We start from the raw sequence: 27,539 nt of genomic DNA, 5'->3' as shown, positions 1-27,539 counted from the left end.
ATCTAAGGAGGCCCAAATGCCCGGATGACCTCGAAGAGACCAGATTATGTCAAAGCCAGGATTGACGTGGCTAATCAGCTCATTCTGCCTATCACTTGAATCAAAGCACCTTGCCTGTCTTGGACCTCGGATCACTAGATGCATTGAAGCCATCTTTGCTTGCTAATATTGCCTTCACTTCAAAAGGATTTTTCTCCTCATTCCTTAGGAATTTGACCTAACGCCATATATCAATGGAAAGCTCTTTTAGAGGGATATCTAACGGAGCACTTCTCATGTTCTTTTGAACAAAGTACCTATAGACAAAATTCCTTCAAAGATAGGCTACCGGGCTACATATCCAACATTCGACAAACAAACTAGATTACCAACACTCAATGAGCAACCAAAACATCAATGACATCATAAGTGTAGCACACTGCTAATAAACTCAATAGACTTCCCCTGAACTTGACATCACGTGACATCAATGATTGAACTTTGACATCAATGACAGCAAGCTGCCAACAATCTACCCCTTTGTCATTGATGGCAACACTACGAGACATTGTTGATCAGTGATGGCTTTGGGAGCCTTGACTCCCTCTGTTAGGTTGCTGAAACTCCCACTAATTTTGAGAACTCTAATGTTCTATTGTCTGCTCATTCTTCCTTTTGCTTTGAATTGCCAATGTCTACTCATTCTTCCCTTAGCTTTGATGTGCCAATGTCTATCATTCTCCCCCTTTGACATCAACAGCAAAGGGCTTTAGTTCCTCCCCTTGATTGGAGATAGTAGGCTGCTCATTTTAATTGCTGCTGAACATAATATTTGCTGCTACTTAAACCAATTAATACCAAATGAAGGAAGACAAAATAACTTGTGAGACATGCAAACTTTCTATTTCATCGTTCTTGTAGTGCACTTTTCTTCCCCTAAACTTGTACTGCTTCTGATCTTAAAGCTTCCCCTGAGTTCACTTTCTTTTCTCCTCTCTGACATCCTAACATGCATACAACTATCCTTTACATATTTGGACAGCTGTCCTCTTTCCTAGTGAAGGAAATGTTGATATTTGCCTAATATTTCCAATAAGTTTCTTTCTGAACCCTGAGCAATATACTCCACAAAATGATATTTGCATCATTAATTTAAAGAACACTGAATATTTGAAAATCTCTAATGTTGTTTGAATAAATTTATCTTTCTTGAAAATATGATCATTACATGGTATCTTTGAAAATGACCTAGGGGAAAGATGGCACTTTTATGTGGAGGTTGCAATAATCTTTGCCATATAGGAAATATGCAAGTGTCCACGGTTGGTTCTGTTTTTGGAATTGATAGTTTAAATTTTAGTAGACTGCTTAGAAATTTTTCACCACAAATCAAATTTTTAGAAATAAATGGAGGTTTTGATATAACTTTTTCTTCTATCTCCGAAGCTTACTTATACAAACTAAAATGAAAATAATTTTTAAAAGATAGTAATTTGGAAACAAGAAAAATAAGAAAAGCTATACTAGAATCGTTAATCCTTAAATTCTCTTGAGGTATATACCAAGAAAGCTTTATCTTAATATTTGTTAATGCCTATTTTGACTTGCTTGATGTGTTGCAGACACATGGCCTTGCTGAATATATTGCACAGGTGTGTTGTTCTACTGTTGATTTGATATCCTTTTTATTTTGATAACTTTAATGGCTTGTCACTTGTAATGGGATAATTCTATATTCTTGCTTGCATTTACTACAGGAAGAAATGGATAGAAGACATGGCTTCTGGTGGTCACCAGATAGTAAGCATATTGCATTCACACAGGTTGATGCTTCAAAAGTACCCCTTTATAGGATCATGCATCAAGGTAAAGTCACTGTGGGCCAGGAGGCACAGGAAGACCATGCTTATCCCTTTGCTGGTCATGCGAATGTGAAAGTTCTGCTTGGTGTTGTTCCAGCAACTGGTGGTGACGTAACTTGGATGGATTTGTCATGTGGACCAACTGAAGATCACACAGACGAAGAATACTTGGCTCGGGTTACATGGATGAATGATAATGTTCTGGCTGCACAAGTTTTGAATAGGGAACATACCAAATTGAAGCTTCTTAAATTTGATGTGAAAACTGGGGTGCGGGAGATTCTTTTAATAGAAGAGAACGACATCTGGGTGAATTTGCATGACTGCTTTACTCCCTTGCATAAAGGGATGGATTGTTTTGTGGGAGGCTTTATATGGGCCAGCGAGATATCTGGATTCAGACATTTGTATCTTTATGATGGTCGTGGTCATTGCTTGGGCCCTATTACCCAGGGGGACTGGATGGTTGAACACATTGCTGGTGTAGATGAGAATGCTGGTATTGTCTATTTTATTGGAACACTGGATAGTCCATTAGAGGCCCATTTATATAGTACAAAACTTTTTCCTGATTTCAATGCTCCACTTCAAAAGCCTAAAAGGTTGACTCAAGGAGAAGGAAGGCATTCAGTGGTCTTGGATCATCAGATGCAAAGATTTGTAGATATTCATGATTCCCTGAACTCTTTACCAAGGGTCTTGCTTTGTTCATTAGAAGAAGGTAGGTTGTTGATGACTTTATATGAGCTGCCATTTCCAACACCTCGCATACAAAGGTTACGACTTTCAGCTCCAGAGATAGTTCAGATATCAGCAAGTGATGGTACTTCTTTATATGGAGCTATATATAGACCAGCCATCGAAATATATGGCCCACCTCCTTACAGGACTTTGGTCAATGTATATGGTGGTCCTCATGTTCAGACTGTTTGCAACTCATGGATGAACACAGTTGACATGAGAGCACAATATCTACGCAGCAAAGGCATTTTGGTTTGGAGGGTTCGTAACTATAGACCTGCTATTTTTCAATGAAAAGGTTATATTGAATTTGCTACAAAGAAAAAGGAATTGTTATAGGTATTTTGATTTACTGTCCTTTGTTGGTGGATATTTTCTTTTCTTTTGTTGCTGTCCTTTGTTTGTGCAAATTTGCTTTTTATTTTGTTGTATAGCTTTTTAATGCTTTGTAACTACTCCATTGATTTAGGGACATCTATATAGTATATACTATACTCTTCTTGTATTTCTACCTCTGATATTGTGTAGTGTCTCCTCTCTTTCCAGGGTTTACCTTTTCAGCTCATCCTTTCTCATGTATATCTCTTTTATTCCTGCACTCTGCACTTTCATTTCTGTTGAATTTATTTCTAGTTTTAGGCTATGGCTGATCTAGTCAACATAGGTTCATAACCCCCTTGCGGAAAGCGCTCCACACCTTGAGTTGTGTATATATGCACCAACTCATCATTTGTAATACTCACTTAAGTGATTTACACATTGTTTATGAAAGTTGTTTGCCAATGGGCACCATAACTACTGGGCTCTCTTGTACTTGGATTTTTTCTCTTTATGCCATTATAAGACAACTCCCCACCTGTATCCCCTCCCACCTCATTCATGTCACCTTTTCTTTGAGAGAGACATTGGGAGAGCAACCACCACTGTGTGTACCATCAGGCACAAGAGACGAGGAAGGCCTCTAGGCTGAATTCCTCAAGCATGGCATTTGATCTCTTGACTCACATTGCTGATTTATTTAACCAGTCTGTTCCAAGCTCCCCCACTCTTGGACTCAAAACGTCATTCACATTATCCACAAAATGGGAAGCGGATCTGACCTGAACAACTACCAGACTATCATGGTTGGACATACATTCTCCAAGCTTTATGCCACAGTCTTGGATCAATGGCTTTCAAACACATTGGAAGGTTAACACCATAGGGACAAATGATAGGCCAGTTTCCTCTTAGAGTATCAGATAACTGATCTCGTCTTCATAGGTAGAGTAATTATAAAGCAGGCCCAACTTCACCCTTCAAAAGTCTATTGCTGATTTTGTAGACATTTAGAAAGCATTTGACATGATCCTGAGAGATACAATATTCTAGAGGCTTCCTCACATTTGCATCTCTGAGACACCCTAGTAGCCATTATGTGATTGTATGCGTCGGTTTTGGGTCACCTCCAGATGATCTTAAACAACCCATGACATTTCTGACTCCATCTTCAGTATATTGGGGAAAAGCAAGGGTACCCCCTTTTTTTGACTCTCTTTGGCAGCTAAATTGACGAGTTGGGACACATCTAAGGGGGAGATGGATTCCTTCCACATCAAGTGTTGATTTTCTTGCTCCTTTTGTCAATATCTTAATCTTGCTAGCCTCTACTCCCAAGGGCCTATAAAGATAGATTGACATTCTAGCCAACTTTTATGATTTTCGATAATTGGTGGTCAATTTGGGTAAAACCAAGGTTATAATCTCCAATGCATCAAAAAACTTTCTTTTGGACCTACATTTCTACTGTGGGGAAGGGATCAAGATCACAACTACTTACACCTACTCGAAGGTCCAGTTCACTAGAAATCTTTGCATCATGGATGGAACTCTCCAGCTTCAGCTTAGCAAAGGCTATGGTTCTGTAGCCCTCATTGAGAGACATTGTTTCTAGGGTTATCTTTGAGGCATCTAATCCAAAATTTATCTCATGGAGTATTTTATCAAGCCCACGATCCTTATGGTTCAGAGATTTGGGGACTGAGCTTTCTACTGATGGACTGGACTTGGACAAAGAATTCAAATCTTGCTTGTTAGGCAGATCACCCAATGTGAACATATGGTTCCTATTACCTATCCAAAATTGGGTAACCCCATGGAAGAATTTTTTTCCTACTTTGGATTGTAGACCAACAAACATGCCTACATTGTGCATTATATGATGACATGCCACATTCCTTTGCCATTTGCACTAGTTGGACACCTCTCACCATCGAGCATTCCTCTTGAAGGAAGGTGGGTCACCCTTCGGTAGGTACTTCAACCATTCTGCACTCATGTACTTTTACTTAATGTTTTGGGCATTCTAACATGGATTGAGGGGTGATTTGGATGATTGACCGATCTTGACTATAAACTTATTCTCTCACCTTACCAAGCGGGTTAGTTTTTGACCCTAGTCTAGTGGGACCTCCTTTGAGGCCTTAGGGTTATAGGAGGGGTACTACTTGGGGAAATTTGGGTTGAATTAGCATGTCCATAACTTTTCCATAATTGCCATTTTTCACCATTCCCTTGATTTCATGTCCATCCTTTGGGTTTGTTGCCACTTGTTCATTGTGATTGGCACCTGTTACTGCTCAAATTAGCAAGGTTCGCAAGGTTCAACCAAGCCTGCTAAATGGTAAGCACTATGAGGAACACACCTATGGTCACTTTAGCATATTCCGCTCGCTTTAGGCTAACTCTTATGAAACACCAAGGGTGGTATCCCTACAAACACAGACTCAACCAAAAATATAAGTAGACCAATGCCTAAGTACACGGATATGGAAGAGGTTGGAGTTTATTTAATAACAAAATATAATTTGATAAAAGATGTCAGAGCATAACTATGTTGCAGATCAGCAAAAAAAATACTCAATGTATCAATGAATTAAGCTTGGAAAATACTACAAATTGAGTATTGAGACTCCATACCACAACAAGAAATGATTTGGAAGTGTTATACCTGTTTTGTGTGGCTATAAGGAGAAAAGCTTGTTGTTCAAGGCTTCAAGCTTGCAATTTCTGAAGATTGCACCAGGACAGCAAGAAAAAAATCCACTTCAAGAGCCTGAAAGTAGCTCTCGGTGGACCTGAAACTCAAAGAACTTGGTTGGAAATGTTAGTGCTATGAAAATCCTTTCCAATGAGCATAAGACCACCAAATTTGGATGAGTAGTTGAAAAGATATTCAATATGCACATTAACTACTCAGAAAATGACCCGCAACCACGAGGGCTGAAAATTGACTTAGTCCAAATGAATGATTAGACCTGCAAGTTGTTTTGGACAGTCAATATATGATCTAAGTGCAATGAATAATCAAATGAAAAAGCCCTTAGATCAATTATAAAGGATACAAGGGGATCATGCTTGAGTTTCATGTATCCCAAGGCAAGTGTTTGTCTCTAATTGTCTCCAATTGCTGTAAATAATTTCCAGAACCTGTAATAAGCCTTGAAACACTTGCAAATAATGTTAGAACAACTCACTATAAGGCAAAACAAAAGCGGATGTACGGCCTTAGGGCTTTTTAGGGCCTCTTAAATACAAATTTATGGTAATTTATTCAATGAAAATAATCAATTGATGCAAACTAAACCAGGGCTGGTGAAGAAATTCACTACTGAGATATGTTTTTGTATTTTCTTATATGAGTGTGTTTTTGGATTTTGGAATACATAATTTTTTGAGGGCTTTTATTATTTAATTATAAATACAAATTTATAAAAATTACAATAAATTTTGAAAGATATTTTATTTTATTTTTTTCTATTGTAAATTGTTGGGATATGGGTATGATCCATTTTCCACAAGAGGCAAGGGTGGGGAATTATGTCCACTATTAGATTTGGCATCACAATGCTTTTGAGTTCTTGATACTAGGTGGAACACCAAGGATACAACCCTAGAATCAAAACAAGACAAGAAATGAAACCAAAATTCTACTAGGAGGGCTTCCTATGGAACAAATCCTCCAACTTAAGAAATCAACAATTATACAAGATAAGGTTACTTACCCTCAAGGGAAGTGCTAAAGATATCGCAAAAGAGAACAACAATACTTTGTACAAATTAAGAAAATGGTGAGAGATAGACCCTAGACCTTTGTCTTTCATGCCTTCATGAATCGATTTTCTTAGCCTTGTAGTAACTTTGAGATGCTCCACAAATTTCCTTCGAATATTTTAGATCAACCAAGCAAGAGAAAAAAAGGTCATGCGTAAACCCTTTTGTCTCATGAAAAGTTTCACATTTTATTTAATAGCTCAACAGGGACGCAATGATTTGCCAAGGAGGAGAAAGCCTATATTTAAAGATAAATCTCTTCAATATTTCCTCCTTGGTCTCCCATCAAATAATTGGAGGCTAAGTCAAGATTTAATTTTTTCAAATTGACATTTAGTAAACCCCAATAGAGGCAAAAATGCTACATCGATGTGGCAAAGAGGGGTCGTTTTGACCCTAGATGACAAAATATTCCACTTGTGGAGGTATGGTTGGGTTACCTATCAAATTAGCACTTTATTGGTGTTGCAACGTCTTGATTTGACCTTGATTTAACCCTCCAACAACTAGGCTAGGAGTAGTCGCTAGGCTTAGGTGGACGACTTGCATTGGCTAGTCTTTCATTAATTGAAATTTGGATCAATTTGGCTTTCAAAGTGAATTTCCTTTGAAAATTACTTCACATTTCACTTGGAGAAGACCCCTTCCTTGTGATGTCTTGCTTCTTGACCCTTTTGGGACAACGAATGAGGGCTTGACCTCTCTTCAAAGCTAACAACTAGCTGATTTGGTGAAGAATGCTTGAAATTTGACTTGAAATTGACTTAAAATTAATTGAAATAGCCCTTGGGGCCCCCCTTAATGCATATGTGTTAAAATTGGCAACTAGGGCCAAACTCCATGTGGGTCATCTTATTTATGGCAGCTGATATTTTTCTTAGATTCCTCTCATCGAGAGGTGTAGGCTTGATCTAAAGATCATCCGATTCCGATAAGTATTCATGGAGATATGGATTTATTAGTGTTATGGGACAATTCATCAAGGTCGGCCAACAACTAAATAAACCCCACTTGTGCTCAACGTTTTAGTATAAATAAAGGAGGACTTCAAGTCATTTAACACCCATCTCTTGTGATCTCACTCTCCACTTGTTTTGGGTTTTTGGTGGAAGAGGAGGTCTAGAGGAGATGCCTTCTACGCAACCCAAAGAAGGGTCATCTAGGAGAGCCCTAGCCATAGACTTGTAGGAGATCTAGCCATAGATCTAAGAGGCCCTAATCCGCAGCTAGAAGAGCCCTAATCCACAGCTAATGGGAGCCCTAATCCATAGCAAAGGGAAGGCCCTAATCTGCAGCTAGAGGAAGCCCTACGCTACCCTACAGAAGGGTGGTATGAAGATGCCCTAGCTGCAGTAAGAGAGGATCAAGAAGAGGATAGTTTGTTGGGTTGATTTGCGGACTGTCCGAGGACTGTTTGAGGGCTATCAAGACAAGTCTGAGTTGTTGTTCAAGGGCCAAGTTGCTGGGTAGTGAAGGCTGAAGAGCTAGAGGGACAAAACGCTGAAGAAGAAGGTGTGTTTGAGCATGCGTAGGCACTGTCTCATGACAGTGCTAGACCGCAGGCCGTAGCACACAGAAAGAATTGCGTAGAGGGTTGTTAAGGTGGACTAGCCCCTCAGAAGGCAACGTGGACAAAGAGGAGGCTTCACTAGGAATGTTGCAAACCTTTGAGGGTTGGTTTGTGGACTATCATAAGGGTTTAGGGCTGCAGCTAGTGCCCTAACCAGGGTTGTCACAAACGCAGAAGCAAACATCAGTTCAATAGTGTTTTGCAGGGGTGTTGGATCCTAGTTTAGGATCAATACTACAGTTGGTTGTTGTCCTGAAAGGTCACCTAGACGCTATTGTTGTAGGTGACAACAAGGCCATGTTTGGGTATGATATGCTGGACATATTATGGGACAGAAGCAGTATGTACAACAGCATGTATAAGTACAAATGTTGCAGTGGAAGCAATATGTACAGCAGCATGTGTAGGTACAACTATAATGATTGCAGCATAGTGGAGGCAGTATGTACAACATGTATGGGTACAACTGGGAGTGGTGCAACATAGTGCACTGTGATGGGTACAACCATGACTAGTTGCATTTCCATGACAAGAGCAGCTCAGTGAATGGGTGCATCAGTGAATGGTGCAGCATGATGACAAGATGCAACACGATGGAGAATTAGTTGAAGCAGCTTGTCTTCAACTAATCTCATGTATCGTCTTCTTAGAGATGATCTATGCTCTTATCTAGATAAGTCAAAGTGTTGACTTCTGTTGTAAATGTACTATCTCTCTCTCTCTCTCTCTACTGAACTATTGAAGAACATATAAGAAGAATTGATCAAGGGTTTCCCCACATTGGGGTTTCTCCCTGCCTAGCGCCACATCTTGTGTCCTCTTGTCTTGGCTTGTCTTCTGCAATTTATGTTTATGTTCTATCTGCAGTTTACTTTAATGCTGATGTTATTGCGAATCTGGAAAAGATATTGAGCTAACTATGAAAATTGAAATAAATTGCTCTAAGCATAGAACATACCTAATCTTAACAATAAGTCTCCTTAGGTTTGCTTGAGAAGGGCTTAACTTTGGTCAAGGAGATCTCGACCTTCTTCCTTGGTCCTCAGATGTCTCAATGTGTACCTTATTGAGAGAAGATTCTTGGATTTGACCTTTGATTTGACTTTACTTTGCTTGATTTAGCTGTTTGGGTGCTTGCTTCCTCCTTTCTTCCTTCAACATTCACTTGGAAATGCTTAATTTCCATCTTGGAGGGCTTGGCCTCCCTTAGAAAGCTAGCGGTTGCCTTGAATTGAATAAGAATCACATTTATTTGAGTGTTTTTGAGTTGAAACTTGGATAATTAACCCTTTGGAGCTTCAACTTGCACCATAAGACTTCAACATTGCAACTTTTTCTTTGATCGTTGCTCTTTATTCCATCCAATGGCCAAGAAGAAGATGACGACATGCCCCATGTATTGTGATGAGTGCTTGAAAGTGCTTTAATGGTGCCATCTAGCTTGAGCATTGCACTGATTTAGAATTGAGATGATACTTGCTTAACTTTGCTTCTTTTTCCACCTCATCATTGGTCTTTAGATATGGTTGCTTGCAATGCCACATGGAACGCCCTCATGACCCCAAAAGCGGCTCCACTACTATAACTAGAGATCTATGAAGGTGTTTTGACTGCTTTGAAAGACAAGTGGTTCATATTGGTATAGAGAATCAAATGGACACCCTCTTTTCCGCAAAAGACGTAGCATGATGCATCAGGAGACGCAAATGCATTGGGAATTGTGATACTATTATGATGCAGAGCCAAAGCCAAAGAGAGGTGCAAAATACATAAGAGACACAAGGCACATGTGGGGTAAAGGGTGTACTAGGATTAGAAGGGATATTGTCAGGGAAAAGTACATATGGTGATCACCCTTACAAGGCTTTATGAATTAAGTGCTCCCTTAAACCATAAGTCCTAGTAGTGTCTAATCTATGTTACTCACAACACCAGCCCAAGGTATAAGAATGCCCATTAAGGTAAGGGAGTTGTTGGAAACACTTAGAGGGGGCTGAATCAATATTTCTCTTCAATTCCCTAGTTTTATCAACTCTGATTGAAAGGACACTCCAACACCCTGATTTATCAGCTCCAATTGGAAGGACGCTCCAATGCCCTAGTTTTATCAACTCTGATTGAAAGGACGCTCCAATGCCATGTGCAGGCTCCAACCTGCCCTAGCACGACCATGTCGCCCTGAAGTGTTCTCAGGTTTCGACCTTAAGGAGTCTCCACTCTCTTGCCTTGCACCACCCTGCTCAACAAAACTGCCACTTGCCCCTAAAGGCTCCAACCTTCAACTCACCACAACGGACCATGTTTCACAATTCTCAAATTGGATCCCCCATGCTGGCTTTTGTTAATCAAATTTGCTTTTGCTCAATAGGTGTTGAAAATTTGAATAACAACGGCCAGTGTTTGTCATTGGAAACCATGAAGGAAATTTATTTTTGTCAACCCTATAAGTCGGCCTCACAAACTCTTCAAGTCAGCCTCACTTAGGGCTAACTAGCCCATGTCATACTCATATATGTTGGTCATCATTGGCATTCATTTGATCACCCATTCATCATCAAGTTCGATCTGCAATTGGAAGCAAGATATTACACGTGCGAAGATCGGAAGGAAGACTAGTTTGAGTTGCGTTGAATTTTCTCTTGAAGCTGTATTGATTGAGTTTGTTTTGGGTATATTGGCATATGTTAAACCTCTGTTTTGATCATTTGGGAAGTCCAAAGATTTCAGGAGTATATTTTCTTTTGTTGACTAAGATTTTTCTCATCTATTTGGCATATTGACCTGCGTTGACCGAATCACTAGACTGGTGGTTTGACCGAAGGTTTGGACTGTTTCTTGTTGACTGTTCTATGGCTACTTCAGAGCCGAATTTTAGCCTTCCATCTCAGTGACCTCAGGGCCGAAATTCGGCCTCACTGTGCAGTCTCTTACAGTTGACCAGAAGTTGACTTTTATATCTCTTGTTGACTGGTTTTGACTGGGACTCTATTGAGGTTAGATTTGGATTTATTGGAATCTTTTTGATGGATAGAATCTCTCTCATAAGGAAAGAATTTTGGTTGGGTTTTCCCCTTTTCGGTTTTGCCCTGGCTGTGAGCCTAATTCTTGGTGTCTCTTGTCTACTATTCATTGTTTACTGTGGTCTCTATTTACTGCTCTAATTGAAGAATTGAATAGTTGAGTTTTTTCATGTATCATTGATGATTGAAGTGTAAAAGAATTAATTGTATCATTAGAAGTAGTTATCAATTGCGAAAAACTATTCTAGTCCTAGCATCACTAGAAATTCAACAATAGGTACATCAATAGCAAATCAATTCACTGCTCAACGGTATTGAAAACCTCTGTTCATCAAACCCTAGCTTTACTACTGCTAACATGTATCTTTGTTGACACACCCTAGCAATAGACCCTGCATAATTAACTCTGCAAATCCCTGTCTCAGAAGCTTTGCTCAATCATCATACATAACTGACAAACCCTCAACATCTGGATAGAGCTCATCTCTCCAAGCAGTAGTAACTCTCAAACCCTAGCAGGAGTTCACAATAGAAGGAACTTCTTATAGCATGCAAACTCAAAGGTCAGTCCTCACACTGCTGCATGTATGCTTCAGGTGTACAATGATGACCCAACTTCAAAAATACGCAATCATAACAATCCAATCCAAACTGCTGATGTATTCTATCGATGTAAAATCTACAGAACTGTCAGGATAGTCAATTCAAACCTCAAGAGTGCTAAAGTAGAGATTGTCACTGTTGTACCTGAAGATGCCATTTGAACAATTTCAATTCTGCTGATGTCAAATATATTACTGGCTGCTGGATGCCCTTAATTCTTTCTGTTGTAGATGAAGCCTCTTGTCCAGAGGTCCGAGCCAGATCAAGAATCTTATTGTGACCAGATATCAAATACTCGGAATTAGTCTGCTCATATGTAGAATAACCAAATGAAACCCTTATGCACTGAATAATACTTCAGAACTTTAATGACCATTAACCAATGTTGCAGATGCCAAACAAGAATACTGTTAAATTTTAGGTATGTTCTATTCTTAGAGCAATTTATTTCAATTTTCATAGTGGGCTCAATATCTTTTCCAGATTAGCAATCACATCAGCATTAAATTAAACTACAGATAGAACATAAACATAAATCGCAGAAGACAAGCCAAGACAAAAGGACACAAGATGTGGCGCTAGCCAGGGACAAACCCCAATGTGGGGAAACCCTTGATCAATTCTTCTTATATGTTCTTCAATAGTTCAGCACAGAGAGAGAGAGAGAGAGAGTACATTTACAACAGAAGTCAACACTTTGACTTATCTAGATAAGAGCATAGATCATCTCTTAAGAAGATGATACATGAGATCAGTTGAAGACAAGCTGCTTCAACTGATTCTCCAAGGTGACTCCTTCACCTATCATTGTGCTGCATCTCGTCATCATGCTGCACCATGCTGCGCCCATCATCACAATGCTGGACCTCATGACCATGCTGTACACTTCATACTGCTGCACTGCTGTCCATTGCTGTGCCATGCTAGTCACTGCTGTCCTATGAGGCATACAGCTGTCCCACTGTTCATTCCAAGTTTGCTTGCTGTCCCATGCATCTTTGCTGCACTAGTCACCTTGCTGTCCCATTTACTTTGTTGCACTAGTTAGCAGCACCATGTAGCCAGCTGTCCTATTTAGCATAATGCTGTCCCACTGTTAGTGACATGGCCATTCCATGTTTGCTTGCTTGCCATGCTGTCCATGCTCTTTGCCTTAGCATACCTTTGCTGCTGTCTAATAGCCTTGCCATACTGCTGTCCATGACGCTGCACTACTGCACTGCATCACTGGTTAGGGCATCACCCTACAGCCCTTTATCTAGTTGTTGGCTACGGCCTCACACAGCAGTTGCTGTAGCTTTCAGCCTCCCTCCAAACCTTCACCACACTGCCCTAAAACAGCGTCAATCTGTCCTTAAGCTTTGCGGCCTTACAGCCCTTCAATCCAGCCCTTAAACAATACTTGTGAAGCCCTAAAACAGATCTGTTGCACCTACAGCAACTCGGCTTCTCTTCCAGAACTGCCACGCTGCTCCTCGGCCTCCACACTTGCTGTTCCTCGGCCTAATCTGCCCAACAATACGCACTAGGAACAACCCTTAACTTACCCTCAAAACTGCTCTTTCTCACCATGCTGTCACCACAGCCCTTCACGCTGTCTAGGGCAGCCTCCACGCTGTCCCTTTGACCCTTCATACTGCGGCTAAGGCTCCGCTGTCCACACAGCTCTTCACGCTGTCTAGGGCAGCCTCTTTCTTGGCTGCGTAGAGGCCAGCGTATAGGCTAGGGCTTCTTCTTGATAGCGTTAGTGCTTAGGCAACGTATTTCTTCTTCTAGACTGCGTAGATACTAGGGTTGTCCTCCTTGTAGCATTAGGGCTTCTCACTTGACTACGTCCTCTAGATTAGGGCAGCGTTCTTCTTCTTGACTGCAGCTAGGGCAGCCTCAATCCTCCAACGTTTAGGGCTTCCACTCTTAGATTTCTCTTCCATTAAAAACCCAAGACAAGTGGAGAGAAATCAAGATAGGTGTGTGTGAAATGACTCTCAAGTCATCTCCTTTTATACAAAAACGTTGAGCACATGTGGGGTTTATTTGGTCACTGGACGACCTTGTCGAATTGTCTTATAACACAAATAAATTCATAACTCCATGAATACTTATCGGAATCAGATGATCTTTAGATCAATCCTACACCTCTCAATGAGAGGGATCCAAGAAAAATATCAGCTGCCATAAATAAGATGACCCACATGGAGTTTGTCCCTAGTTGCCAATTTTAACAAATACCCTACAACTTGTCATAGATAAAGTGTAATCAACAGAGTGTATGACCCATGAAAATGTTTTCACCCAACACAGTGACTAACAGTAGTCCTGGTCTGTAAAAGTCATACACATATCAATTATTGATGCTTGTCGAGTAACCCTGAGAACCATACCATGAATTTGAGCAGGAGGAATTCGTTTCTACTCTTGGTCACATGGATTAGGCCTGCCTATAACACTTCCTAGATAGGGCATAGTTGGGGCTTGTGAAAACATCCCAAAATTTCTCCAACGATACACCACAGGAGTCACAGATATAGTAGTATAGTCTTCACATACTTTTTGAAGGGCCTTGAAACTCAGTCATGAAATGGAGCCTCAGGAAGGACTGTTCGAGTTTCAGATACTTCAGATTAGGGCATCGAAATATCCAAAAGATCACCACTAAATGATGACACAATTACAAGCTTCTGATTTGTTTTAAGGAGAGCAAGGTATGTACTATTGTACTTATTGAATTAATGTACTATAGGACAAATCAAGGCCCAAGTATCCATGCCACTGTAACACCACTAAATAGTCCAAACTTATGAGTAACAAGCTTCAGATGATTTAGTGCCAATTTGTGCCACTTGTTTGTGCCCTAAGAGGACTGAAATATTCCCTGGAGAAAGGCCACACTTATGTATAAGAGTTCACCTTAAACTTTTAAACAGTACTTCCGAATTATCACAAATCTATTGCTAAAGGAGGACCAAACCATTCTCAATAAATTCAAAGTGTAGCAGTGTATGTGACACCTAGATTAGCTTTAAGAGGAGAGCCAAATGGCCATAGTGATGTTCAACACCCCAACGAAGAATAATAACCAAGTATAAAAGGACTTCCAAACTCGGTTTCTTACCAATGTTTTATGCATAGGATTGTTTAGAGAAATACCTATTCACCAACGAAAAGCCAAGACCAAAAAGAAGGGAAGAAGAAGTGCCAATCACCTCTAGAATTCGAGCCACCCAAAAGAATCTTCATTGCTCCACAGGGACAAATGTGATCTTTGAAATTAATTCACAGAAGAGTGCATCAGATCACTGCTTAAGACATGTTCTTGGAGGAGTACAATGTCTCAAATTTATAAAGGCTGAGATGCCTTCAAGAGGAGCAGACTGACTTGAATTTTGGAGGGAGATTCGAATTTCAAATTTTGTTTTTGGAGCCAAAAACTTACATCTAATTGAGGTTGACTTGCAATTTGGAGGGAGCCATTTTAATTTTAATTTTGAACCCTTTCACAAAATATTTTGGCCACAAAAGTATTTAATTTAATTCTTTAATGAGAGTACCTCTTGGCTTCATTTTTTAGAGTCAATAATATGTTGCCATCATCTTATTATGGGGACTTTGACCACAAGAAGAGGGCTTCATACTTTGATCAAGCATATCTCCCTAATTGAGATGAACCATGAGGTATGCCATATACTGTTGGAATCGGCATGACGAGGAACATCCAATGATCGTGGTCTTAGGAGCAAATTCACTAATCTGCATCCTCAAATTCATCAACAAGTGCGGGGCTTCTAGCGCTTTCTAGGGCTTCTTGACCACTAGAGCTTCAATTAATGCAATCCAGACAGATATTAAGAGCGTTCAGGAACCAACATTGGCATCAATGACAACACCATTCAACAAGAGTTACTACCCACCAGGGGGAAGTCAATGGTGCCACAAAGCTTGACATACGATGAATAAAACAAAATCAGGAGTAGGCATGGTCGTCCACACCAACGGGGATTTGAGAGTCACTTTCACAAAATAACACACACCCGCATGGCTTTACAAGGCTATAAGGCATGCCCTTTAGGCTTATATGGCATGGCCAAAACGTTCTGGAGTAACCCTTGATTAAAATGGCGTTGCATCAAGATTAAGCCTTCCAATCCTCTTAATCACATCACTCAAACAATCTTCCTAATCTAAAGAAGTGGCCAAAACTTCATGAGGGGGAGGAAATGTTCCAAAAGGAGATTTCGTAGATTGATCCAAGATTGGGATCCCCCCCTTCATGACGTGGAAACTCATTATCAAATTCATGATAAGTTTTTGCATGATTGAACCTATCCAAATGATCAAGTTGCCACTCAACAATGTTGCTGGTCTTAGAAGATTCAAGAAAAATCACATCTCTAGACAAAGCAAACTTCTTATTTACCTCATTGTAAAGACAATATGCTTTGGTGGTATCTGAATACCTCCAGAAGATGATTTTTTGACTACTTGCATCAAGCTTGCTTCTTTCTTCCTTAGGAATCAAGGCATAGCAGGTGGAACCAAAGATCCTAAGATGCCTTACTGAAGGAATGTGGCCATACCACATTTCAAAAGGAGATGTATTTCAGAGAGCATGAGATGGACATATTAATTTGACATATACTGCACATAGAACTGCATCAGACTAAAACATCAACTTAACATTTTTGAAATATATCATTGAGAGGGGTGGGAGGAATAGGAGGGGTTATCCTTTGCCCTGATGAAAAAACAGAGATTCAATACACTTGGGGCTTGGGAATAGCATCCAATAACCAAGCATAATTCCTAGCCCTTTGGTAGGGCCTGGAAATAGCAATCGAAAGAAAAATTTCCAAAATCTCAATCTTTGGAGACTATGATTGTGATATGCTAGGTCCAGAAAGTTAAGGCTTGCAAAATCAAGACCTCCCCTCTATTCTTCAGAGCATAGCATTGCTCCCTGGCGAATAGAGGCACCATTATGGAGCAAGGGATCTTAGAAGAGGATCATCAAATAACGAATGTCCCTCTACACTGAATCATTTGCAAATATGAAGCTTATAAAACATGGATACCCATGTCACAAGGGGACTGTGGGGCAAGTTAGTGACAAAAAGAACCAAGGAATTAATTCCCTTATGGGAAATCAGATCGAGGTTAGAAGCTCGGTGTAGTCAGTGCTCGGTCATTACTCGTTTGACAGTCAATGAGGATTACAATAGGAATCTTTTTGGAACTGTAGACAAAAGTGGCCATAAGAATAGCCTAGCTATAATATGGGTCTCCGAATATGGTTTAATCCTTGAACATGAAGACTTATGTATGGGTATTGGCCCAAAATCTAGATCTTTTTATTGATGAAAAATTACCCATTCCTTTGGAAAAAAAACATCATTAGGAAAACCATATTTAAGATAGTCCTGTTCATTCTTTCAGCTACATTGTTTTGTTTGGGATTGCATGGAACAATAATTTGATGTTGAATCTCATGTTGGTGAAGATAGTTTTCAAATTCATTAAAAGTATATTATTTTCATCTATCAGTACAAATGGAGCTAATATGTGATTACACATCATTTTTAGTCCATGCATGAAAAAATTTTAAAGTTTCAAAAGCTTCTAATTTACTTTTCAACAAGTATACCCAACACATTCTTGTGCAATCATCAGTAAAAAGCATCATATATCTATTGTCATTTGCTAAAGGAATAGGCATAAGACCACACAAATTAGAATGAATCAGTGCAAGTTTTCTACATGCTCTGGAAGTAGAATCATGAAATGGTTGTTTGCTATGTTTTCCTAGGATACAAGCATCACATTGCTTTAGTTTCCTCGGAATAGTTGGAAAACTAGAAACACCACTGTTTTTCAACAAAGACTATGATAATTGAGATGTCCAAATCTTGCATGCCATTGAAGATTGGATGGCAAGGTACCTTCATTGTAATGCGAAAGACATGTAGTGTTCTATGCATGAGCAGATGTTCCTTGCAGCTTCAGTTGTATTTCCTCCTCTACTCTAGGCATGACAACTGTGTTGTGAGATGCTTTCCTTATCTCTACTTTCCCATCAAAATGTGAATATAATGTCCTTGTTGGCAAATGTGAACAAGGGACAACAAGTTTCTTTGTACCTCTAGAAGCTAGAGTACATCATGCAGAAGAAAATCAGGAAGTCCAGGCAGTTTAAGTTTGATGGTGCCAAGTTTGAATGGCTTAAGACTTGACTTGTCTACAAAGTACACCGCTCCATCGACATTGTCACTAAGGTCATTAAAAAGTCTTTTTGAAAGGCCATATGATAGGTTGCACCTATATTAAGCAGCCATGCATCTCTCCAAGAAGCAAATGAAGTATGAAACAAATCTTCACTTACTCCAATTTTGCAATTGGAAACAATAGAATGCACAGATTTAGGTGCTTTACCTTTAGGTGAATATGATTTTTTACCTCTATCTTCTTTCTAGTTTCTACTATCTTTGATTTTCTCCTAGTAGATTTTGCATGTTGTTACATCATGTCCATCTTTGTTGCAATGAATGCAGTGAAAATTGGATATTTCTCCTTGATGGTGTTTACCCTTACTACCTCTGAAGTTCTTTCTTCCACGTCCTTTTCTACTGCCACTTTTTTTAGGAGAATCATGTGACTATTTCTTTTGTTTTTGAGCAAGGCACATTGCTTCTTCAAAGGATGGAGTTGTTTTCTTCCTCTTCTCGAAAGATTTTTCTCGTTCTACAAGCTTTTCCACCATGGTGTCAAAAGTAATGGCCTTGAGTTGTGCAGTAGCTTGTAGGGATTCAAGGTAGTGAGAATATGTAGGATAGAGAGCCTTAACAAAGGATGTGAGAGGAATCTCCAGTTTAACTTCATTGCCATCTACATCATGCATGATGACTCTAATCTCTAAGGCTAGGGCCAAGGGGCCATCGTCTTTCAACTCGAGGTTGAAGAGTTTGAATATCATTTGAGCAAATTCTAATTCTTAGTGAGTCATATAGATCTTTTAACTTCTTCAATGCAGCATAAGAGTTTGTAATTGAAACTATATAACGACTCACCTCTTCGCTTATAGAAGCAATAATAAGGGCATAGATATTTTAACTTATTCAATGCAGCATAAGAGTTTGTAATTGAAACTATATGACGACTCACCTCTTCGCTTATAGAAGCAATAATAAGGGCATGGGCTTTGTTGTTCTTATTCTCCCAAATGGCTAGCACCTTATATGATGTGGGCTTAGTGGGTGCATTGTCATCCTCTCCTTCACAAATACCTTTCCCTAAGTCATTAAAAATGAGGGTGTGCCTGATATTTTTGGGCCTTTCTGGCCAGCACAACACCCACAATAGAGATAAGTGAATGTATCTTCAATAGAGTTTGAAGCTCCAAGTCACAATTTGAGTGAGGATCAAATTCACTCAGTTTATTGCACGATGAAAACATTATTCTCTTATATTGTTCTTTGACAAGTTTGAGGAAGCATCTTAGCACACTTTGATACAACAAACAAATACATCAAGAATGGGGAACAATGTCTCCTAGACCTTACATGGAAGTAAAAAGAAAACCATACCATGTAATAATATCAAGGACCATAAAATTTTAAATGTGAGAGGGATCCATGGGAATATAAGTACTAAACAATAGTCATCATTAGTTAATGAACGCTCAAAAAATAAATGATGTCTAAGGATGGCCAAGCCACAAGAAATCCCTACAAGCGCAAAATCTAAATTCAAGTTCCACCTCATTTTTCCACATCCATGGATTCCCACTTTGACTTGAGCTCCTCGCTAGGTTTGTGGGCTAAGCCAAGATCGATTTGCCACATGAAGTAGCTTGAAGATAAGGGCTCGTGTTCATGTGGCCTCCAAGTTAATTGTGTTATTGTGGTCCCTTGAGGTTTCTAACAGTGGAGAGGCACGACCTAGAAGTATATGTAGACTAGAGAATTGAACTAGCTATGAATGAGCTGGATAGAGGCATCAGCTGGGGAATTTCACCTCACGAGGAAAAAAGAGACATAGATAGAAGGGTATACGAGGTGCTAGTGTTTTTTTTTCCATCATAGAAAGTGAGAGGATGTAGAAGAGCCCACAAAGGAAGAACCGGTAAAGGACTAGACATTAGGGTTTTTGTCCCAACACAGATAGGAGTAGCAAATATTTGGAGAAAAGGGCATGCGGAGGGGGGGAGTTACAGTTGAGCAAATTGAAGGGATGGGTTAGACGGAGCATGTGCTTCTTGCTAGCACTAATGAATGCTTAAAATAACGCTTAACTCAGACAAACAAGGATGGCAAGGAATTGATAGTGGAAGGAGTTACAAAGAGTGGGAAAAATGCCTAAATTTGTTTCTGATACAATGTCAGGCCAGGGAATAACTCCTCAACTGGATTGCATTTGCATTGATTAGAATAGACTTATATAATATACAATGGTGACCCTTGATTTCATCTTCATTTGGACAACCTTTGACATCAATGCCAACTTATTTCAACAATCCCCCCCCTTTGTCTTTGATGGAAATCATCATACTCCCCCTACGAGCATGCTCCCCTTGTCTTTGTGCTTCTTGATTTTTCTCTCCCCTTTGACATTAATGGCAAAGGGTAACTCCCCCTGACATTGTCTCTCCCCTTGTCTTTCTTTGTTGAAGATTGTGCAAATCAATATGGAGTAGAAATTAATCCTAGTTTCTATCTAAGATACCCAAATGTCTCTCTAGGAATTTGGTTTAATGAAGATGTTTGCAATTCATTCCTTCGTCTCAAAATACTCTAGCTTGATATTCTTTTCTATGACTTGTTCCCTTAGAAAGTGAAACTTGATAGGAATATGCTTGGTCTTGGATGTTAGTTTTTGATGGTTGGGTAGCATCGAACAGGTGTTCTAGTCTTGACTTTGGTTAGAGAGGCTTAGAAACACAAGAACTCAAAAACCCAGAAAAATTTTCAGGAGAAAACACCTAGAGATGGCTCAATTAAGTTAATTAGTCAGTAATTAAATTTTTCCTAACTCTAACTTAGGAAAAATGAATTATTAACAAGAATTAATTGAGAAAGGTGAGATTTCTCTGAAACTCACGTGGATCGACTTAGAGATGATATTTTAGTCATTGATAGGGATTTCATCATGGTTGTTGGGGAGCCAACGAGAGATTATAACAAGAGGTCGATGGGGTTGGAGAAAACAGGTAGGAAGAGTGAGTTTCCTTGGCAAATCGATTTTCTAGAGAGCAGCATTCAGCGGAAAGAATTCGAGCCAGAAGGAAGTAGGAGCAAGGGGGAGATCAGTGTTAGATTTCCAGAGGATGATTCCAGATCTGGAAGAGTCAGTTGAGAGAGGGATGAGTTTTCCTTAGGAAGCTATGCAAGGACTACACAGGGGGGCTTAAGAGGAGAGTTTGATTTAGCAAGAGGAGGAGTTGATTCAGTTGTTGGGGGCGGGATAAATTCCAGGAGGCCAAGCGAGTCACTTCCAAGGGCAGAGATAAGCGGAGGTGCAGGATTCAACATATTTCAGAGGCAGTGCGAATTAGCTTGCACAAAGGCTCACGTAGGGGCATTTCGTGTAGGCCAGTTTGGCCCGATTTTAGAGCAGAATCAGTTGTGGTGCTGAGGTATTGGCCTCACAAATAATTTTCCAGTATTTCTCTAAAATTGGATTGCTATATTAAGCATCTAAATTGTACTCAGAATTTATGTTGTTGCATAATAATAAAACCCTCATTTGCTGCATTGGTTTTCCTGCATTTGGCTTTTCCGGAGACAATTGTCCAAAAATAACGATGTCATATTTTTGTGTGTGTGCTCTATATTTCTCAGTTTCCAACATTTTATTTTCTGCAGCATTTTTATTGTGAAGAAATTGCAGTGTGATTAATTCGTTATTTTTCCATAACAAAATAAACTGCATAATTTAATCAATTAGAAGAATTAATTCCAGTTGTTGCATTTCAAGGAAAATTTCACATGGTATCAGAGCTAGTTTGACAGATCAGTGGCTCAGAGACGAAGAGGGAGAAATTCGCAGTTCAAAAGGAGAAACAACACAATTTCTCCAAATTTGTGCAGAGCTAGCCAAGCAGATCGAACTGCTGGGCAGAGGGGTCGATTTTCTAGTGCGAGTGGCAAGAAAATTTGCAAAGAGTAGTAGTAGTTCCAGCAGGCAGTGGTGAAGCCAAGCAATTCTCTTGAAGCAAATTAGTAAATTCGCAGGGCAGATCTAGCAGTTAATTTTGTAGTAGCAAAATCAACGCCAGGTGAAAGAGAAATTGCACACACTGAGGAATTTTTCTCATAGAGTTTCTAGTTTCAGTCTTGAAGGAAATCTGAAATTTTCAGTTGCAGAGGCAGAACCAAATTGGAGTGCGAATTGTAGAGCAAATAGCCAAGTAGGAGTGGAGGAGATTCTTGTTTATTTCCCAATTGTGAGTTTTGCAAAAAATGGCCTTAGCAGGATTTTGACATTAGGATAAGCTAGATAGTGCCTCAAATTATTGTATCTGGAAAGCCTAGATGACTTTCTTGCTAGATGAGCATGGTCTGAGGACGTATACAGAGAGAGTTGTGGCAATACCGACAAACCCGCAACAACTAGAGAACTACAATAAGGAGATGGCCAATGTGAAGTGGTTGATCCTCGATGGAGTACGGGATCATGTAGCCTCTCACATAGCCATCGAGAATATGGCCAAAGAGATGTGGGATGCTCTTATAGCACTATACCAGAATCCTCTGAGAATCGGAAGATATTCTTGAAGGAAAAGCTAAGAACCACTAGGATGCAAAAGGGAGGAGTTACCCCCTACCTCACCAATATTCAGGATATTCGGAATGAGCTCGCCGCAGTTGGAGAGACGCCACAAGAAGTTGAACTGGTTTGTGTAGCTATCAACGGTTTCACAAAGGAGTGAGCTACTTTCGTCCAAGGCATTATTGGGCGAGATCAACTACCTAGTTGGGGTCAATTGTGGGCAGATTTCATAAAAGAGGAGATGTGAGTTCCTCTAGTCAAGAGTAGTCTTGGTGGCAACAACAGAGGATTGAAGAATGTGAAGGAGGAGAACGTATCCCTTGCATCAAAGGGAGAGGCAAAGAAAGGTCCTAGTCAGGGGCAAGGCTCACAGGGAGGAGAAAAGAAGATGAAGGATTTGTCGAAGATCAAATGCTTCAGGTGTGGTGAGTTTGGTCACTACAGTACCCAATATCCTCAAAGGGAGAAAGACAAGAAGGAGACGCAGGAGCAGGCAACAACTTTGACATGAATTGATCAGTTGTCCTCTAGGTTGGAGGAAGATTTCGTTTTGTATGCAACTATACCTCCAGGAGAGGGGTGGCGAGACACTGAGCTCTAGACCAGTGTTTTACGAAACGGCCGAACTGAAACGGAAACGGCCGTTTCTAACCGTTTCAATGCCCATTTAAGTGACCCGGCCCATGACCCGGCTCGGCTGACCGAGTCAGCTATGACTCGGCCGGGTCATCCAATGACCCGGCCGAGTCATAGCTGACTCGGTCAACCCGGCCGGGTCATCCAATGACCCGGTCGAGTCATAGCTGACTCGGTCAACCCGGCCGGGTCCGTATTGACTCGGCCGAGTCATGGAAAGGACGGCTGGGCAGCATTTTTTATTAAAAAAAATCAATTTTTTGCTGATATTTGGTAAAGTTAATTAGGGTTTGTGGATTCTAAATGGTTATTGTAATTTGTTAAATGCTTTTGGGGTCCATTTCCCCCTCCCAAACTCTATTTAAGACAGCCAAATGCTCTCATTTCACTCACAGCAGTCTTATGCATTTGAGTGAGAGTCTTCTTTGAGAGTTAGTGAGCAGTTCTTGAGCTTGTTTTGGAGCAGCAGTGAGGAGTCTTGGAGGAGCATTGTAGCTGGAGTGAGGAGCTTCTTGGGCAGCCATTTGGAGCAGCATTGAGGAGCTGATTTTTGGAGCAAGCTTGAGGAGGCAGTTTGTGCCTGGAGGTATTTTTTTCCACCCTTACAAATCTGTTTTTGCTTAGTAAATTTTAGTTGCATATCAAGAAAGCTTAGAGAGTGTTTTTTGTCAAATAAATGAACATTGAATCAATTTTTTTTTTTTTTTTCATTTTCAGATTGTTTTCCTAGTCAAAAAATGGCACCTAGAGCAAAAGATCCTGCTTGGGCATATGTTGAAATGGTTGATAATCAGATGTGTTGTAAGTTTTGCCATAGGAAAATTAAGGTCCTGGGGGGATTAATAGGCTGAAACAACACTTGGCAGGGATTAAAGGCAATATTACTGCATGTAAATCTGAGGAAATTGGGGAGATTAGAAAGAATTTGTTGGAAAGCTTTGAAAAATTTAATGAAGAAAAGACTAGGCAAAAAGAGATACAGGCTGAAATTGGGAGGAAGAGGGAGATACAAAGAATGATGGCTGCCAACCCCCACTATGAGTTTGAGGGTTCTTCCTCTATCCCTCAAACTGATGCATCAAACCCTTTCCGTTATGTTCCTCCCTCTTTTGCTTCTGTTCAAGATAAGGGAAAGGGTAGAATGAAGGGTGATGGGACTATCAAAAGTTTTTTCACTCACTCAGGCTCCTCTCCATCAGATGCACATGGTCCTGAAGTTGGTATTAGTAAAGGTCTTGCTCAGCCCACTTTAGATGACCATTGGAAGAAAGAATTGAGGGAGACTGCTTGTGACTACATAGCTAGATGGTGGTATGATGCTGATATCCCCTTTAATGCTGCTCGTTCACCATATTATGAGCCTATGTTTGAGGCCATACATGCTGCTGGAAAAGGCTTCAAAGGCCCTACTATGCAAGAGCTAAGGGGGTTTCGTTTGCAGAAAGAAATTCAATCAATTAATGAGTATTTGCAAGATTTCAAGGAATCATGGGCAAGAACAGGGTGTACCATCATGTCAGATGGATGGACTGATCAAAGAAACCGTACCATCATAAACTTTCTTGCCTTCTGCCCACAGGGAACCATGTTTTTAAAATCAGTTGATGCATCTGATAAGGTAAAAGATGGCCACTTGTTGTTTCAGCTATTGGATGAGGTTATTCAGGATGTGGGGGTGGCTAATGTTGTTCAAATCATCACAGACAATGCCTCTAACTATGTTCTTGCTGGTAGACTGTTAGAGGAAAAACACAAGACCATCTTTTGGACCCCATGCGCTGCACATTGCATAGACCTCATGCTTGAGGATATTGGAAAATTAGATTGGGTCAGAAACACTGTAGATAATGCCAAAAGCATAACAAAATTTATCTACAATCATACACTGGTTTTGAGTCTCATGAGGAAACACACTGGAGGCAAGGATATCATTAGGCCTGCCATCACTAGATTTGCTACACATTTTTTGACATTGCAATCTATGCTTTCCCAACATAGAAACTTGCAAAAGATGTTTTCCAGTGATGAATGGAATCAAAGCAGTTGGTCTAACAAACCAGAAGGCAGAGAATTGAAAAGGAAAGTCCATGATGAAACTTTTTGGAGAAAGGCAGCAGAGATTGTGAAGCTTGCTGAGCCACTAGTTAAGGTGTTGCGGTTGGTGGATGGGGAAAGGTTGGCTATGGGCTTCATTTATGAGGCTATGGATCAAGCAAAGGAGCAAATAAAGACAGCATACAAGGATAGAGTGGCAAAGTATGGGCCCATTTGGGCAATCATTGATGAAAGATGGAACCAATGTTGCACGAAGCGGGAGCGAAGCGGAAGCGCGAAGTGGAAGCGCGGAGCGCGGAAGCGTCATTTTCCAAAAATCTAGGAAGCAAAGCGTCCGCGGAAGCGTCTGCTATATATATATATATATATTTTTATATTTTTTTGCATTTATACTCAAAACAAACATCCCAAATACCAAATTAATTGTAGAAGACATGAAAACATGCATATTTTTGCATAAATCAAGATAGATATGGCATCCATGATTCCATTGTAGTTACTAGTATGTACAACAATCATCTATATTCTAGCTATTACAAACATACATCAAATTTTTAAGCATATTATAAAACATAAAACATTTAAGCATATTATAAAACATTATTTTATTTATATATAATGATATAATCAAAGATTAAACTACTAATAAAAATTAAATATATTAATAAAAATTAAATATATTATATTATATATATATAGATGAAGATTGAAAATAATAAAAAGAGATTAATATTACTAAACAATAAATATTTTTTTAACTTTATGTATATATAATAAAATGGCATAAATATCATAGTTAAATTGAAGGTAGAAACAACTTAACTCAAATATATATAGACACTGACACAACTAAAATAAAATAAAACATATAACGCTGGCTAATTATTAAATTTCATTATTTTAAACTTCAGTTTTAAGCAGTTTCACTCTCAGAATACTAATAAACAAATACTGACGTAACCAAAATAATATCATTTACAAACAAGTAAAACTTCAAAAATAGTAAATCTCTACCAATATATTAATTAATCCGTAAATATAAACATAAACCTAATAATATCATGTACCACAATTAAAAATTGAAAATCTATAAACGGATATTAATCACGCCACATTCTTATCACCATATATATTAAGATAAATATACACGTCACAGCGCTGGGCAATCATATCTAAAATACCGGCTTCGAAAGGTCTCTTATTTCAGCGCGATATTAACGTTATACAAACACAATAAACCTGTCGGTCTATCTGTCTCACCTATTTTATTGAAATGAAGGAAAACACAGTTGGTAACGTCAATATAAAATCAGAGTACCGAGAGTCGAGGAGTTGGAACAGCCACGAGTTCATGCGCACGGGGCAGTGTCAGTCCATTAAACCTCTCACTCATAGAGTCATATCCAACCCCTCCGAAGGGCAACGCTTCCTAAAAACCAGGAAAAAACCAGGAATCGCTCAAAAAACTAGGAATCGCGCCACCTCAAAAACGGAATCGCGCTTCTTGTGGGGATTCCGGATCGATTCCGTACGATTCGCGATTCTGCCTTTGGATCCGGGGGGCGATTCCTGCAACACTGGATGGAACAATCAACTCCATCGCCCTATACATGCAGCTGGGTATTTTTTGAACCCACGGTATCATTATAAAGCTAAGGAGTCAGGAGCTTTGAGGGGGGAGGTCAGAGATGGACTGGTTGATTGCATTGAGCGCATGGTCCCATCGGAGTCTGATCAGCTGCTGATACATCAGCAGGTCACATCCTTTAGCAATGCAACAGGTACCTTTGGGAAGAACCTAGCAAAGATTGCAAGAGAAGCAGATGAGCCAGGTAAACAAAAATTTCAATTTTCAATTTCTTAATGGTTTTACTTTTTTTATTAAAGTTTGTTAAATCATTTATAATTTGAAAGTTAGATATAATTTGTAATTTTGTTGAGCTTCAGCCTTCATCTAACTCATAATTCATTACACTCCTATGTTTTTTGCAGCACAATGGTGGGAGGCCTTTGGTGGCCAGTGCCCTGAATTGCAAAGGTTTGCAATTCGTATTTTGAGTCAAACTTGCAGTGCATCTGGGTGTGAGCGCAATTGGTCTGTATTTGAGAGGATTCACACAAAGAAGAGAAACCGTTTGGAGCAAAAACGGTTGAATGATCTAGTTTTTGTCCAATACAACCTTCGGCTCAGACGGAACCAATTGCTGAACAAAAGACCTGATT

General features: G+C 39.7%; 1 protein-coding gene across 1 annotated transcript in view; it reads left to right on the top strand.

The window, feature by feature from the left end:
* Positions 1-27,539, top strand: part of LOC149167831 (prolyl oligopeptidase family protein) — a 247,323-nt gene that overhangs the window by 159,358 nt on the left and 60,426 nt on the right. The window contains exons 3-4 of the mRNA XM_089433179.1: positions 1,602-1,631; positions 1,737-2,843. Of these exons, the coding sequence (XP_089289305.1) occupies positions 1,602-1,631; positions 1,737-2,843 (1,137 nt within the window). The remainder of the gene's footprint in view (positions 1-1,601; positions 1,632-1,736; positions 2,844-27,539) is intronic.

The sequence above is a fragment of the Pinus tabuliformis genome, chromosome 5_1, assembly GCF_031772625.1.
Source record: "Pinus tabuliformis cultivar Carrire ecotype Pingquan chromosome 5_1, CPIR1, whole genome shotgun sequence".
Taxonomy (NCBI): Eukaryota; Viridiplantae; Streptophyta; class Pinopsida; order Pinales; family Pinaceae; genus Pinus; species Pinus tabuliformis.
Note: the sequence above shows the minus strand (reverse complement) of the source record. Positions and strands in the feature narration are given on the sequence as shown.